Source organism: Ursus arctos, unplaced genomic scaffold (assembly GCF_023065955.2).
Source record: "Ursus arctos isolate Adak ecotype North America unplaced genomic scaffold, UrsArc2.0 scaffold_16, whole genome shotgun sequence".
NCBI classification, from domain to species: domain Eukaryota; kingdom Metazoa; phylum Chordata; class Mammalia; order Carnivora; family Ursidae; genus Ursus; species Ursus arctos.
This window is the reverse complement of record NW_026622830.1, coordinates 1,492,685-1,509,445: the sequence shown is the minus strand read 5'-3', so window position 1 is coordinate 1,509,445 and position 16,761 is coordinate 1,492,685. Positions and strand designations below refer to the sequence as shown.

At 62.7% G+C, this 16,761-nt stretch overlaps 1 protein-coding gene across 2 annotated transcripts; it reads right to left on the bottom strand.

Annotated features, from left to right (window-relative positions):
• Nucleotides 1-538: 538 nt before the first annotated feature.
• On the bottom strand, nucleotides 539-11,987 carry GATA5 (GATA binding protein 5). Of its 2 annotated transcripts, XR_008959313.1 has the most exons (8): nucleotides 11,742-11,987; nucleotides 11,011-11,575; nucleotides 9,624-9,799; nucleotides 3,220-3,345; nucleotides 2,725-2,812; nucleotides 2,292-2,416; nucleotides 1,520-1,949; nucleotides 539-767 (listed from the first exon to the last, which is right to left on the bottom strand). XR_008959313.1 is itself a non-coding variant. In XM_026503870.4 (7 exons), the coding sequence occupies exons 2-7, from the start codon at nucleotides 11,552-11,554 to the stop codon at nucleotides 1,794-1,796; spliced, it is 1,215 nt and encodes a 404-aa protein (XP_026359655.1). In that variant the 5' UTR covers nucleotides 11,555-11,575; nucleotides 11,742-11,987; the 3' UTR covers nucleotides 539-1,793. The 2 variants fall into 2 exon arrangements, 1 of the variants encoding a protein (XP_026359655.1); XM_026503870.4 differs by having other exon boundaries at nucleotides 539-1,949.
• Between the last annotated feature and the right edge of the window lie 4,774 nt (nucleotides 11,988-16,761).

Here is a 16,761-nt window from a genome sequence, read left to right as displayed (position 1 = left end):
GTGCATATCTGCAAAGTGAGAGGTGCCAGCACCTGGCCTGACTGGGGGCCCGCCTCACGTCTTGTGTCCCTGTGTCCCCCGGACTCACCCCAACATTGCCAGGCTGCCCGCTAACCCGCGGGCAGGAGCACGAGTCCCACAGGGGTACGTGGGCTCCCAGTGCCCCAAACCTCGGCTTGGTCCCTGTCCCCTCCTTGGGGGCCAGCGTGGCAGTAAGAGTCAGGGCAGACCCTCAAACCGCAGTCCACCTGACCTGGGAGCGAGGACTTCCCCAAGTGTGGGCGCCCAGGCCGACCCCATGTCCCTCCCCTGTGCAGGCAGGCGACCTCAAAGGCACTGTCCTTAAGGGTCTCCCGGCTGCCTCGGAGTGGCCAGCCAGGTCCAGCAGACCAACGCGTGGAGACAAGTTTCTGAACGGAGAGACGGCCTGCGTGAGCCCCAGGCTGGGAGCCGACCTGGCCGGCAGGGACTGGGCTGGAAAATTCCACACGCGTTTGGGAAAAGGAAATGCAAAATCAACATCTTTATTTTACATTTTTTCTCATGGCATCACTTGTCTTTGATTAAAAAAAAAAACAAAAAACAAGATCACGTGTAAATTGCGCAGCTTGAACTCGAGGTGCCAGCTCAGGACAGACGGGCGCGTCCCGGAAGCTGGTGTCGGGACCACCGTTCTTCAACAGGAAGGACGAGCTTTACCAGGACGGCACCACGCGGGCTCCCAGCTGCCCCAGCGGCTCACGGTACTGACTGGCGAAAGGCAGCCACTGAACAGAAGGGAGGATGTGGTCCTTTGGCATAGCGAGCCCCACTCCCTCCCTTCCCTATCGCCTCCCCGCCACGAGGCTCATGGCAGTCATCCAGCTCCCTTGGGCAGAGCTGTCTCCAGCCAGCACAACCCGCTAACTTATCACCCCACTCCGTGAGTGGAGGGCTTCTGTAAGTCAAGCGGTGTTAATAACAATTCCACTGGGACAACAAACTAAACTGGGATGACCCCAGGTGAGCCAGGACGTGTGGTCACCCCGCCACTGGCCCGGACAGGGCCTGTGGGGTCAGCATGGGGCCCCAGGTCCTTTACTCTGCCTGTCAGAAATGGTCGCAATACATAGATTCAGTCAGAATGAGGACCCTTACTGTCCCCTCTGGGAAAACCACCCAAATAAATATCCAAGTAGGTGATTACGGTGTGAGCGGCTTGCCCTTGGGGTAGCATCCTGGTACAGTGCACAACCTGCACATCTGTCCCTGGCAGTCCTTCGCTCATAGGAGGGAAGGTTCTCCATGCCGTGGTTCTATCCAGCAGATGTGAGAAAGGGACAGATCCTGAGGCTCGAGGAGGCCCTATGTCCAGCTGTCCCCCTCATTCACGATGCTGGCCTGACCTCAGCCATTTTGTTTGTGATCCCGGGTTTATGACAGGAAGTTGGGTTTTTTTCCCAACTTCTGCAATGTGTAAACATGGTGATGGCAAATGTTGACAAGAGAACTCAAGTTGGCAGTGGGCGCCCCAGGTCACCTTTGGCTGGAGTGGCCCGGTCAGAGCCTGGCACAGCATTTGGGGGAGTCCCCTGCTGTCTGCGGTGGGGGCTCAGGCCCTTCTCATTTGCCTTCCTCCTGCTCTGGGGTCGGACTGCTGTCTGTACAGAGGCCTCCTCAGCACCATGGCAAGGGATGCTCAGAGCCTTGAGGTCCCGCTGGCTCGTCTCTTCTGGTGGGTGGGCCTGGTGGTCTCTCTCTGCTGTGCTGGAGCCCAACAGGCAGCGAGGTGGGTCCGCTGGGAGCCCGAGGACCTAGGCCAAGGCCAGCGCACACCAGGCCTCCTGGCGCAGGGCCCCGCCGAGGCCAGCCTGGGGGCCCAGGGCTGCGGAGGGGAAGGCAAAGTCCTCAGGCTCGAATTTGAACTCCAAGTGGCTGGGGGCCAGGGGGTCGTCCGCCTGGCCAGAGGCCTGCAGGGAGAACAGGATGCATAGGAATGCAGGAATGGCCAGTTGGCCTCGCTTGGGGTAAGGAGCCCTCACGACTGGGCCATTTGCCTTAAGGGACGTCCTCAGGCCCTGGGATGGGTGGGGGACTTCTTGAGATCGGCAGGATGACAGACTCGGGGCTCCAAGCCTGACGTCTGCCGCAGGTCAGCTGCTGGTACCAATGGCCAACTGTGTGGCCAGCCCTGATCCTGGGAGAGGCCCTTGGGGGCCGTGATGGGGGTCTGACCTGGTCAGGGAGTCGGGGTTCCCTGAGGAAGTACCGGGAGCCAGCTCTGGGCACTCCACCCACCCCACCTGTCTTACCTGGGAGGTGACGCTGGACCCAGGGCATGAAGGGGATGCCAGACCGGGTTTGGGTTTCAAAGCAGCCGCTGGGCTCTCAGGGTCCGGGACAGAGGGCAGCGAGGCTGTGCTGTTCCCTGGGCATCCTGGAAGGCGGGGCATTTACAGAAGTGTCCAGATGGAGCTGCACGGGTCACTTAATGAGAGGGCCTGGGTGTGGCATCCTCACTCTACCCTCCTGCCCCACAGCTGGGTGGGCCCACACCCCCAGCCCCCACCAGACCAGACGCAACCAGGGCAGAACCAGGGGTATTTGCTCTTCAGGAGGACAATGCTTGAGCCAAACATGTAACTGTCTAATGGTGGAATTTGAGACACTTGATGTGACTCCATGTGGTGAGGGCTGGGCACTGGGCTCCCTCCTGGCATCCTGATGGGCCCTGGCCCCGTGCACCTGAGGAGCTCTTGGTCTTCACAATGTTCTTGGGTTTCCGCTTCCGCGTCTGGATACTTTCCTTCTTCATCGCCAGGGGCCGCGGTACCTGGCAGGGGCAGGCACGGGTGGGCAGGGGCGGGTGGCTGGTCCCGTCCCTGCTCACCCCTGGGCCCCTTGCATGGCCACGTGCCCTAATGTCAGCCCTGCGGAGCTAGCCTACTCCGGGAGCTGAGCCCCGTCTGGGGAGCTGCAGCTGGCCCTGGCGTGGCCCCTTCCTCCAGGCAGGGCAGGCAGGAGCCGGTCCAGGCCCAGCCCCCACAGAGCTGTAGGGGCGAGCAGGGCTCTGGGGGTGGCAGCCACCACACCAGAGGGCCAGCCCCTGTCCCAGGCTGAGCCTCAGTGGGCCCGACTGGAACAGCGCAGGCGCGGCGCCAGCAGTCCGCGGGGGCCACGTGGGAAACACGCTCTGCCCCTCTCTGCCCCCCACCCCGCGCCGCCCCCCGCCCCGCTCACCCCGTGCAGCTTTGTGTAGAGGCCGCAGGCGTTGCACACCGGATCCCCGTCCGCGTTGCGCCGCCACAGCGTGGTGGTGGTCGTGCGGCAGTTGGAGCAGCAGAGGCCGGCTCGGCGGGACGAGGACTGTGGGGGGGAGGCCGGGTGAGCGGGAGGCGGGACTGACCTGCGGCCGGGCTGGGGCCACGTGCGGCGGACCAGAAGGTGCTCGGGCACGGAGGTTGAGAGGTCTGCGCCCCACAGGGACTGCCCGCCTCCCGAGCCCTGGGGCGGGTCACTTCACCTCCCTGGGCCTCAGTTTCCCCCCCAGTAAAGAGCGGGTGAGAACAGACCCACCCGTTGTGGGGTCAGGACCCCATGAAGAACCCAACACCGAAAGGCAACTGCTTTTCTGGTGCTCTCTCTCTCTTTCACGGCCAGCGCCGGCTGTCGCCCCCGGGCCGCAGCGTCTCCCTCTGGCACTTAGGCCTCAGGCTAAGCATGCAGGGCACCCGCCTTCCAAGACAGGGTCTAGAGCGCGTGCTCAGCTCAACCTCTCCGATGGGCGGTGGCCTGAGGGCACGAGGCTCGCCTGCCCGCACCTCCCTCGCGCTGCTTGCTGTGTCGCACGTCAGAGCAAGACTGGAAACATCCGGAACCTTCCTGAGGCCCTGACGTTCCAGAGGCCTACCTCCTTCCCATGTGTCCCTGCAGGACTGACCCCCAGTTCTGCAGGTCTCATCTGACCAGGGACCCCTAACCTCTCTGCACTTGGAGGCCTGGCAAGGCCCAGACAGGACCAACTCCAGGGATCCTGAGAGGGTGGGTCATTTGGGGCTCAGGAATCTGGCCCTAACAAGGCCTAGGAAGTGGGCCTGCCTGACACAGGGGCTCTCCCACCCACTCAGGATTCGTGAGCGGCCAAAGCCCAGCCCGCCTGTGTTACATGGGGTTGGGTCACCTGCACTCTGGGAGTCCCAGGCGCGTGTGCCAGCCCCCCACCCCCACCCCAGAGGCACCTCGGACCTGGGACCCAAAGCCCTTCCCCATACCGCTCAGCACAGCCTGCTGGCCGCTCCGCCCTCCCCTGCCGCCCAGGCTTCATCTTCGGGGAGCACTACTGTCTTGCTCTCATCCCCCCCTCCTGGCCCTCAGGTGCCCGTGAACCTGCCCGACCCTTTCCTCCACTTGCACTGACCCCGGTCCAGGTCCCTGACTGCTCACCCGGACCACAGTGATGTGACACAGGGTCTCTGACCTGTCCTTCCCCGGCACCGGGGTCAGACTGGGCCACATCCAATCTAGCGTTTCAGTGGCACCCTGGGGCACCAGGACAGGAGCCCGTGAGGACCCCATATCAAGATCGTCCCAAAGACATGTGTCCTCTTCTTGGTGGTCTCCAGTCCAGGACGGAGTCGGGGGGCAACTGAAAGTGAGGGGGCCAAACACAACCACAAAAGGAATGTGTCCTGGGTCAGGAGTGACAGACAGGGGACCAGGCTCAGCTCCCATCTTTCAACAGTCTCTAGGATCTTTCCTTCTGCCATGGCTGAGCGCGGCCAGCCTTGCCAACTGACTCCTGCCCACTCCTTACCCCCAGGCTGCGGTCAGCTGGTTGAGGGCACAGGTCAGCCCCTGGAAATGGCCCGAGAGGGAGAGTGGGACCCAGTCTCAAGCCCTCTGCCCATTCCCAAGAAGACTCAAGACAGGAAAGACATGCCCCCTGGCTCTCCCCTCCCCCCCCCTCCCAGCTGCAGGCAACTGCCACAGACTCCAGAGAATTCTGCACTATTTAATGGAAGGCTTGGCCTCCAGTCTCCAGCCAGGACTCTGCCCCAGGCTCTGGGACAAAAGGCCCAAAAGGCAAGGATGGGACGAGGCCTTGGAGACTCCAGAGGAACGCTGGGCCAAGTCTCTGGCCCTGCTGGGGAACCTCATCCTGATGTCCAGCTTCCCAGGGATCTCCCTTGGTCCCCCTGAGAGCACCCGGGGCTGGGATTCATGCACGAGCTGGAGTGGACAAAGCTGGCACCCAGCTGAGGCCCCAGCAGAACAGGAAGGAAGTGGTGGCTGCAGCCCCCGCTGGACGGTGGAGCATGGGCAGAGGCAGGAGCACTGGACCCGGAGTCAACCAGGGTCCCCAGCCTGACCGTGCCTAGAAAGCAGGTGCTTTTACTGGACGTGATTTGAGTGTCCTGTCCCTGTCCTGTCCCCCTCCTTGCCCTGTCCCTCTCTCCCGTCTGTCTCTGGGATGCCAGGAGTTATGCACATGGGGGGTGTCCCCTGCCCTCCTGGAGCTCACTGTCCAGCATGAGGCGGGGTCCCTGATGCCCACAGTCCATCCTCCTTCCCAAAGTGGGAGGAGGCGGGGCACCCGGGGGGCTCTGTCAGCTGGGCGTCAGCCTTCGGCTTGGGTCGTGGTCCCAGGGTCCTGGGTTTGAGCCCCACGTTGTGTTCCCTGCTCCGCAGGGAGACTGCTTCTCCCTCTGCCTCTCTCTCTCTCTTTCATGAATAAATGAATAAAATCTTTTTAAAAAATTAAAAAATGAAGTGGGAGGAGGCCCTGGGACCTGCCCCAGGCCTCAGGCTGCCCAGAGCTAGACGGGAACTTTGGACAAGCAGCAAGTACTCTGTACAAGTACGTCTCCGTGCAATATTTGGGACATACACCAAAATGCTAGTTGCTATTTATCTGAAATTCCCATTTAACTGAGTGTCTGATATTTTATCTTGTGATGTCCCCACGTCCTGCTGTGCCTTCGCTCTCCCCATCCGGCTGGGACCCTCGGGCACTTCTACCCATCTTTCTCCCTTAGAGCTCATACGGCCATCCCACCTTCCGGAAAAAAGGCACCGTTGTTGAAAGATCCGAGTGCCACGCCTGTCATCTCCTTGGGCCATCAGCCCCTTCACACTAAGTCCTTCTTATAGAAACTCCTGGCCAGGGTGCAAACGTGCCCGCGCCGAGCCTCGAACCCAGTGCTATTTTTCAGGAGCACTCGCGAGCACACACACGCGGGCTCGCCTGCACCCTCCCACAAACGCCCCCCGCAGTTCCTGTGCGGCTTGGAGAAGGAGAGCCACGGGCACCCAGCCGCCCTGAGCACAGGCGTGGAGGCAACAGGTGGGAGTCCATGCCATGTGTGCCTGTAGAAAGCAGAGGCAGGAGCTCACGTCACTCTGTACCCTGGGAGCACGAGGGAAAAATCGGGCGCCTGGATTAGGAGTGAATTATTTTTTAGTGAACATAAATTAAAATGAAGAAAGTGGAAGAATATTTCAAAGTGTTGGCTCATTTATATTTTCCTCTCCTCTCATCGGGCTGCACGGTATATGGGACACGGAGGCCGGAGGCGTTGGAACCGCCTCCCTCCGCCGAGCACACGTCAGGGACACACCCCGTGCCGTCCCTCCCAGCCTCCGCCTGTCCTTCCTCACCCCCTGGACAAGCAGCCGGGCCTGCCGCTCTCAGGGCCCCTCACGGCCAGGCGTCCTTGGGCTGAATTTTGTTTTTCTTTTTTGGTCTGTTCTTTTCAAAAGAACTTAAACTTCAGAGCCTGCTCGAGGCAGCAGAGCAGCCCTGAGCTTCAGGCCCCGCATGCGCCTCCCATCGGATTCAAGTGACGAATTCAGGGCGGTGGGCAGTGCGGAGCCAGGGGCGGGGCTGGCGGAGAGTGAGGAGGGGAGTCTGCGGTGGCGGCAGCCCGGCAGCACCGCTTGCAGGGGTGAGGTGAGCGCGCACAGGGAAAAACACTTTGGAAAGTGAGCCCCTTGGCTCCCAAAAAGTGGTAGCAGAAAATGGCCCGATTTTGAGCGGGTCCTCCCACTCACTTGGAAAAGGACACGTGGTGGACACTTAAGGTGATAACGCGCGTGTCCCCTGCTGTTCAAGGGCGAACCGTGCCAGGGACGAGTGTGCGAGGCGGGCGTGCAGGAAGGAAAGCCCAGGGTCCTCGTCAAGGTCCAGATTCGCTTGCGAAGGATGCCGGGCCCCACGTGGCACCGGCCACTTCCCGGAGCTGGCGCCAGTGGTCCCCTGGCCTTGGGTGCCGGGCTCTGACGTGCGGGGGCGGGGGCTCGAGGGGCTCTAGAGCAGCTGGCCACGCAAGCAGGCACACAGGCGGCCACAGAACCACCGCAACTACGCCACTCGTCCACACTGACAGGAGTGTCAGGTCAACGGTTCCAGCCTGGGACTAAGGATGCACGCGGGACGCAAAGGACGGAAGGGATACCGCTTCTGTTGGGAGGGGGATGCGTGCTCGTTGCTTTCGAGCTTCTAGAACTTATTTAGTCATTTAATAAGAGGTTAGGACAGTTTCTCCCGGGGCATCAGTTCTGGCTACAGGTGAGGGAGAGCGAGGTGCTGGTGGGGTCACATCAGGGGCCACTGGCCAGTCCCCCATGGCTGGGAGCCTTGTGGGCCGGGCTCTGGTCCCAGCATACTCCAAGAACCTCTACGTTTCCGCATGAGCCTGGCCCTGCCGGGACCAGCCACAGGGAAGCAGGGGGGGCACCCTCCCTGAGTGCCAGGCCGGAACTCAGCAACAAATCAGGGGAAACCCTTACGGGCCAGCTCGAGGACAGACGGGAGCAGGACGGCTATGTGAACACCCCCTGGCCTCCAGCCCCGCTTGGCATGTTCCACACTGAGACCTGCCTGGGCCTGGACACAGCGGTGACCGGCTCTCCACCCTCTGAGGCCTGCCGCCTTGGGGAGATAGGCAGGCATGAAGGGGTTCTTTACCCTAGAAAGCATCCTTAAGGCTAATTATTCCTTATCCCCCAGACCAGGAAGCAGAGACCTCACCAGGCCAGATGCCTTGTCGTCAGCCAGTCCACAGAGCTGGCCAAGGCCTGTGTGAGTGCCCTGCCTCATTTCATCTTGACAACACAGCGTGGGGACAGTGTGTGCAGGGGCCTAGGCCAGGACACCCAGGACAGGGCCAGCAGAATCCTGGTGAGCGGGGAGCGTACAGGAGCCCGAGGCAGACAGTCCTGCTCGCAACCCAGGCCCTGCAGCTTATAGGCTATGTGCCTCTGAGCGGCTCTGAGCCCCGGGAGGGCATCGTCCGGCTGTTGTGAAGGTAGATGCCTGGATGCCTCGATGGCAGCCTCTGTCTGCTCACCTCCCAGGTCAGGAATTCCTGTGGGGAGGTGGGCCCTGTGAGGGGTGGGGGGCAAAGGCAGGGAGGCCCCACACCTTCTCCTGGTTACCAGTGTGTCCCCATGGGGGAGAATGAATGGAGCAGGGAGGGGCCGGGCTTTGGCTGGGGCTGCAGTCCCCTAGGACACTCTGCTCTTAGCCTCAGTTTCCCTCTCCTCGAGGGCTACGTCAGACGCCAAGCCGCTGCAGCACGTGTCAGGGTCGGGGCATGATCACACGGCCAGAGAGGAAAGTGAGGAGGTGATATGGACTCCCAGGGGTCCCCTCCTTCCAGGAGGCACAGTGTGGGTGGAGGGAGGTTGGGGGGCCTGCAGAGCCCCCAACGCCAGGCCAGATCAGGGGAGAAAAACGGTGGTTTCCCCCAAACTGCCCGAGTCAGTCCTGCTTCCTGCCTGCCTGGTCTGGGGCCTCGAAGGGTCGGGGGCTCCCATAGCCCAGGTGTTGGGTTTCTAGTAAAGGCAAAGGGCCATGGAGCCCAGGGGGGTGGGGGTGGGGGACCAGCCCCCTGCCCCACCCCCACTGGTCCCAGGCACCAGAACCGGCCGGCACCAGCTGCCTGGCCCCGACAGGGCTCACACCAGCCTTAGACCAGACGGCTGGGCACCCCCAGAAACGGCCATGCCCAGACCTCGGGCCCCAGAGCCACGACAGGTAGACAGCTTGCGAACAAAGGCAGGCCCTCCCGCTTAACAAACTCCTTGAACGTCCACGTTCGCCTGTGGGACTGGATAGGATCAAGCAACTTGAAGCCTTCACAGTTTCTGGGGACTCTGCCCTGCTTGGGGCAAAGTCGAGCTCCCAGTCCCCCACTCTACCAGCCACACACCAGAAAAAACCGGAAGAGAAAATGCGTTTTGTGCCTGAACAACCACAGTCCCAGCCGCAGCCCCAACCGCCTGGTATCGGGTAGAAAGTGCTCCCCAAGGGGCAGGGCCCCAAAGGCTCCTTCTGCCTAGGATTTCAACGTCCTCCAGCAAAGCAGCCCCCTCGGTCACCAGCCCGGTGCCTGGGCCAAGTCACCTGTGCCCCTGCCACCCTCGGAGCCCCACGGCTGAGCCCCAGCAGGCCGGCTGGGACGGGGTCGCACAGCGTTAAGCTCAGCGGCCACTCTGTCCCTTTCTGTGGCGCAGCGGGGCAGGTCCTGTCGTGGCGCCTGGGCCTCCCAGCTCCCCCCACGCGTGCGGAGCCAGGCTGTCCCTGTGCCAGCAGCTCCCTGCCCCACCGCCTTGCTCAAGGGGGGGACAGGCGGCACACTCACCAGGCGCTTCTGCGGGCGCACGAGCGGCCGGTTGACGCCGTTCATCTTGTGGTAGAGGCCACAGGCATTGCACAGGTAGTGACCGGTGCCATCGCGACGCCACAGCGGCGTGGACAGGGCCCCGCAGTTGACGCACTCGCGACCCTCGCCGGGGAGCTCTTCCAAGAAGTCCGACACTGCGGGGACGGGCAGCTCGTGGGCCGAGGCTCTGGCTCCCCCCAGCCCACAGCCACCGCCGCGTCTGCCTTGTTTTCTGTGCACCTTGAATTTGTTTTATTTTAAAGCTTATTGTATCTAATTTTATTTTAAATCTTAACTTTACATACAATAAAGTCTGTGCCGGATTTAAAAAGAATGGTTAGGGCTGCCTTTGTAGGGTGGGGGGAAGTCATAAATCAAGCGTCAGGGCACCCAGCAGGGAATCGGCCCCACTGAACAGGGGTGTAATTTGGATCCCCGGGGAGGCAGGGTCGTCAGCACTGGCAGAGGGAGGCGGCCGAAGGGCCTTGTTCTCTGCAAAACGGGACATTCACGAGGGGCAGTGGTGGTGAGGCTGAGTGGATGGGGACACCCCACAGGGGCTACGGCGCCTTTACTGTCAGCTTCGCTGTGGTGGCGACCCAGGTCCTCCCTGGAACAACAGCGCAGCGTGGCCTCGCCACCAGGGGCCCACGCAGGGGGGAGGCAGCAGCCCTGGGCCAGGCACCCTATGGGGGCAGGGCGGGGATCAATCATCGTGGGGCTGCCCTGGACTCTGGGACAGGGGACCCCGCTTCCTGCGCAGGGCAGGCACAGGAGGCCAAAGGCCGCTGGAGAGCGCCCCGCGAGGCCTCCTCCAGCGGCAGGGTGGGACCAGGTCCCTTCAGGCAGCAAACGCAGTTGCGGCCCTTGGTGTTTGGCCGCAGGGGTGAGAAGGTGTCCGGGTGCCAACTACTCAAGAACCCTGAGGAGCGAATCCCCGCCTTCCAGGCCTGGAATCCGATGATCCAAATGTGTACCCCACGGGAGCAATTGAAACCAGGTCTCAAATTAGAATTGGTAAACATTCTAGAACAGAGATGAATGTGGTGGCTTACTTAAATAAGCCAGGATTTTGAATTTTATAAAAACCACTTCGAAAGCTTTTCATAAGAGCGTTTAGGAGGTAGGCTCTAAATTGGCAGCATCCAGAATGCTCGGCTCAGACGAATGAAAGGTAGAAACACTTTCTCAGGAAGCTGTAAAAGTTCAGGACCTGCGCCTTACATCTCAGGGAGTGTGAGAGTGTGGCAGAAGTCGTATTCTGCCTGGGTTTACTTGTCCCCAGAGTTCTGGGCCTGGCCGGGAAGCATTCGTAGGGTGCGGGTTTGCACCCCGGGTAGGGCCAGCCCCCCAGTCTCGCACTCACCGAAGGTCGCTCTGCGGCCGGGGAGGCCAGCCTGGCGGCTCTGTAGGCCATGCAGGACGCTGCCCTCGAAGGGTCCGGAGGTCCAGGACGGGGCCACCTCGGTGCTCACGTAGGCCGGGTACGTGCTGGGGTACGGCGCGCTCACTGGCCGACCGAGCGGGGCCGGGTACTGCTCCCGCGCCAGCAGCGCGCCCTGGTAGGCGCCACCGTCCCGGGTCCCTGCGCCGCCACCGCCTCCGGGCCCCGGGGGGCTGTGCGGGAAGGGGAAGGCGGTGGCTCCGGGCGGCTGAGCCGCGGGTGGGTGCGGGCTGCCGGAGCCGAAGGCTGACGAGTCTGCCGCCGCCGCCTGCGCCCAGCCGGGGTGCGCGGCCAGCCCCGGGGCCTGCGGGCCCGGCTCGCACGCAGGCAGGTAGGGCAGCATGGAGGGGACGCGCGCGGGCGGCACGAACACTGGGGAGCCGGCGCCTGGCGCATGCAGAAAGGCGCCCGAGTCGGCATAGGCGGCCTGGCCGGGGCTCGGGGCCAGCGCCAGGCTCTGGTACATCTTCCCCGACGCGGCCTTGACCTGCGGGGAAGAAGGACGGGCGTCGAGTTCGCAGCTGCTGTACACCCGGGCGGCGCCGAGCTCATGCCGCACTCCCCGCTCCCCAGCCGGCCGCCGGTCAGAACCGCGGGGCTGTGGGACAGCCCCGGGACAGCCCTGGCGCAGCCGCAGCGCAGCCCTAGCTCACCTCCTCCACTGCCGGGCCTCGGAGCTTCCCGGGGTGGGCTAGGCAGGGGCCGAGAGGGAGCGGCCGCCCGTCCACGGGGCCTGGGCGCAAGGGCCCCTCCGCGCTGGGAGCGGGCGCCAGGCCGGGCCGGGGCTCTCCCGCGGAGGGCGTGGAGGGCACGGAGGGCGCGGCGGGCCAGCGACAAGCGGGCTGGAGACTGGGAGCCCGGGCCGCGCGGCTCCTCAGGGAATCCCGGGTGCCCCGCCGCCCCTCCGCGCCGCGCCGCGCCGGCCCGCCCCGCCGCCCCTCCCTCTCCTCCCCTCCCGCAGGGTCAGCGCTGGGGCTGTGGCCGCGGCGCCACGTGACCCGAGCAGGCCCGGCTCGCGGGGCTCGGCGGGAAAAGTCTCGGGTCGCGGGGCGCAGGGCACCGGGCACCCAGCGCCCCGTCCCGGCTGAGCCGCTTCGGTGCTTGGTGGGGCCCCGGGCTAGCTGGGACGCGAAGACGTCCCTAAATTTGCTCGGGGATTTGTGGATCCACACCCCTCCCTCCTCGCCAGCCCGGCTCCTACTGAGGCTGGCCCGTGTCCGCCGGGTTTCTGCGGCCGAGCCCAAGAGCCCTTCCGCCGCGCTCCCGCACACGCGGCGGTGGGGCCCGTCGTTCTGCAGCTGGACCCGGGGCCCAGCGCCAAGATCTGGCTTCCACGGGGACACCCAGCTCGGTGTCCCTGGGTTCCAACTGGGTGGAAGAGGGCCACCCCATGCGCGAAGTGCATTGGGAATCCCACAGTTTCCTCAGTTTCTGACCAAGCATGGCAACTTGGGGCGCAATCCCAGCGTGGGGGTGGGGGCTTGGGCTGCGTTGGCAGGTGTCACCTGGATACCTGGATGCACTCCCTTTGCGCCAGACCCCAGCGCGGCTCCTCCCCTCCGCCCCATAGATGGGACCTTTCGCCTGGCCCTGGCGGTGGGGTGCGTCGTGGGGTCAAGATGTCTTCCAGGAACCAGAAATGTGGAATCGGTGGGAGGCCACCAAGGTCACGGAGGTGCCCCCCGGCGCTCCCTGGGTGGATCCCGTGGTGGTATCGCTGTGGCAGATGGGGACTCTCTGGGGCCTCAACAGGCCCCAAGTCCTCTGAGGGGACAGCTCCAGTGGACTCGGGGTGACGCTGGCTGGACAGGAGCTGGGCTTGCCAGGCAGCCTTGGCTGCAGTGCTGGGGGCAGCGGATGTTCCTGTTTATAGCAACGGGCCCTCAGTCCCTCCATGGGGGCTAGACCCCAGGGACTATCTGCCTGTGGAGAGAGCAGCGGCCCCTGTACGCCCCTCTCCTGCACTCTCCAGGGATTTGGGGTGCATGTTGAGGCATCTGGGGTGAACCTGGCTGGGCTGCCCAGGAAGGACCATTTTGGAAGGGTGGCAGGAAAGGCTCCCACTCACACCCTGGTTGGAGACCCCATGAAGTTTCCAGGGCAGGCCCCAGACTCTCCACAAGCCTTGTCGGGGTGCCACTGGGAAGGGGAGCAGGTGGCCTTCGATACTGCTTCCCCCACCTCCGTTCCCAGCCCCTCCCCCACACTCCCCCACTGCTCTAAGCCTCAGGGCCCGCATCCACCTGCCAGGAAGGACTCCTGTGGCTCCTGCTCTCCCCACACTACCTTCTGGGGTCTGAGCCGAGGGCCCCTCCTTGCCCCCCCCAGACTTCGCCAATGGATCTTTCTTTCAAAGTGGGCCCCCAAGGGGTGTCCCTGTACTACTCAGGGTCCTGGAGACTCTGTGCCAGGGGACCTTTCCAGCGATAGTGGACCGGGAAGCGGGTTGAACCCCACTCCTCCTTCCGCACACAGAGCCCTGTTTACTGAGACACTGGGGGTGAGGAGAGGGGAGATGAGGGAGACCTCATTCCCCCCATCCCCTAAAACAGCAAGCCTGGGATCCTGCTGGGGCTGTGGGGGCGGGGCTTGCATTTTGTACCAGGAATAAACTCCAGTTGGGTCCTTGAACAGCGAATCCCAGCATCAGTGGGTGATCCGCTTTGTTCTCTGATGTTTCCTCTTAATCCTCTGTCAATCTTGGGAAGTTGATGATGTTATCATCATTCCCAAGTCCCAGAGAGGTTAGCTCACGTGCCCAAGGTCACACAGCTAATAATTAAACCAGGTAATTAAAATAAACGAAGGATGCAAACTTCTCACAAGGAAGGCGATCTCCGGTTGCTTTTTCTGTATTCACGAATCTCTAAAACGGATGTGCATTTGTTTTACAATTAGAAGGCTGAGACTCTTCTCCCAGGAGAGTATGTCTGGAGGGGGGCTGAGGGTGGCAGGAGCTGCCCTTATTCCCTGGTCTCCAAGGGGGAAGTTTGCTGCTGGAAGCCTCCACGCTGGCTGGACACCGCACAGGACAGTCTGCGGGCATCCGGGGCTGAGCTGTGATGCCTGCGACCACGGTCTCCGCCCCCCCCACCCCCCCCCCCCGCCCCTTGGGTGTGCGCTCACCGCCCTGAGCCATGGAAGCAGAGACTGCGGTGGTATCCCCCACCCCGCCAGGATGCACACCCCGCCAACACTCATTGGCCTGGGGGGGCGGCGCCACAGGGTGGGAGGGGGCGCTGGCTGTCTGTGACAGCGTCTGGACATCTTCACAGATCTCTTCTACTCAAACCAAAAAGAAAGGCGTCTCAGCCTGAACTGCAAAGCCCAGGTCCTTCCCCACCCTACCCTTGCCTTGCCCAGCCTCCCCCGACTACCACAAATGACTTTCTCATAGTACAGGACCCTTTCGCCTTTCTGTGTAGCTGCCCCCCTCCTCAGGGAGCCAGGTGTCCTAGTCTGCCAAGACCTCAGTCCCCCCGCTAGTCTGTCCAGCTACAAGCCTGCCTCTCCCCTAAGTCTTTGCCCACACTGCTCCCCAACTTGGAAGGTCCTTTCTTTGCCTACTACTTTATTTGCTGAACTCCTATACATCCCTCAAGACCCAGCTTTCAAATCCCTTTCTGTCCGTGGTTTTCCCTCTCCCCTCCTTTGGGCCTCATCGTGTTCTGTGGTCCGTTGGCCGTGTTCCTGCTTTGTCTCCTCAGCAGACACTGAGCCTCGAGGAAAGCTTCGGGACCAGCAGGTTGGAGCGTGAATGAGAAACAGTCAGGTTTTCGGGGCTCTGCTTTGCCATCTCAAGGCTGTGTGACCTTGGGTGAATTACTTTTCTTTCTGCACCCCTGATCCCCTGTAATGTGGGGGTGACAGTACTGGCTTGGGGAGGAATTAGAGGGGCCAGCTACCGCAGGATCCGCCCCAGGAGGGCACTCTGTGGGCACTGGGCAAATGCTGAGGGAAACCAGGTGAGAGGAGCAGAGCATCCGGACCCAGGATCTCAGTGGTAACCAGCTTGTGCTCGGGGCGTGGGGTGGGGGGTGGGGGCGGAAAGCAGGGCCGGGGAGGCACAGGAAGGAATTTCAGCCTCAGAGGTCAGCTGTGACTGCCCCTGCCCAGCTGCCAGGCTTCCCTCTCTGGGGACCCTGGGGTGGGGCGGGCGGGGGGGGGGGACCCATCTCTGATCGCCAGAGCTGGAATGGCGGTGGGGGGTGGGGACCAGGGCAGGGGTGGTCTCCCTGGCCTCCTAGGCTCTGGGTTTCACTGGCCCAGCAGCTGCTCCCTCCCACCCTGGAGCTCAGGAATTACTAACTCAAACACATCTATGGACAGAAAAGAAAATAGTCCCCATTTTTTGGGGGGGAGAAGGGAGGGTTAGGGCCTCTGAACCTGCTCCCAAGAGGGACCCAGGCCTTGCCTCACCCAAAGACAAGGGGGGTCGGCCCCCTTCCAGGGATGGCCCCAGGCGGGGTTCCTGCCATGCACACCCTGCCTTATGGCCCAGGCGGCTGTCTGTCCAGTGCAGGGGAGGGGTGCAGTGCCCAGGAAGTAGGCCCTTGGGGGGGGCTGTGTGTGTCACCCACAGGAGTGGGGCAGAGCCTGGCCTTGCCTGAGCCCCAATCCCCAGGGGCTTACCCCTCCTGTAAGTGTTGTGGGGGGCGGTTACGGAAAGGAGGCCTGGGGGGACATGGGGGGGCTCGGGGTCAAGAGCAGCCGGGAGCTCAGAGGTCCTCCCCAGTTATTCAGGGAAGCCCCATGCCCCCTTCTCCCCAGGGTGGTGAACAGCCAGTTCAAAGCCCTTTCCCGGAACGCTACCTCTGAAGCTAATAATACACTATATGTTAATTAATTGAATTTAAGTTAAAAAAATAAAATAATGCACATGTTGGCCAGGAAACAACAACAACAACAAAAAACCCCAAAGCCCTTTCCCTCCGCCCAGTCTCCACCTTTGCGAGGCTGTGACCTGGCTGTCCCGGAGCCCCAGAGCTGCCACTTGGGGGAATGGGGTGGGATCCACATGGATGATTCCAGGGTTTCCCCAACACGGGCATCTCTGAACCACACACCTCACCCCTGGGGTGGGGGGTCAGGGAGGATGGGGACCTCTGGGGGCAGGGCTGGGAGGGGTGGGCAGCCCGGGGCGGATTCAGCAAGGACAGGAAAGGGGCGGCGTGTTCTCTCCTGCGCGTGCTGGCGCTCTAGAGCCCAAGGCGGCCCCAGGCTTGCCTGCCCCCCTGGCCTGTGCCCTCTGCGCCCTGAGCTGGGGCTAGTCTTGCCACTGTGGTCATCAGCACTCTAGTGCAGCCTGGGCCTGGAACATCCTGTGTGTCAACTCCTCTGAAGCTCACGGCCATCTGGTGGGTGGGGGGTTTCACTCCCATTTCATAGATGGGAGAACTGAGTCCTCCACGGAAGGACTGGTCCAAGGCCAGGGCTGAGCAGAGGTGGAGACGGGATCGGAACCTGACTCCTGGAGACTGGGCTCCATGGGCCGCGGCCCCACCCGGCCCGGTTCAGGGGTCCTCCAGTTCCAGGACCCGTGCGCCCTTGCAGGGGCGTCATTGTCCGCCCCGCCCACCAGGCCTTGGCCACCGGGAGGCTCGGGGCCTTATAAACAGCTTGCACTGCGGATGACCCAGAGGGGCCTCGAGCCGGCTGCTGGGAAAAGGGGAG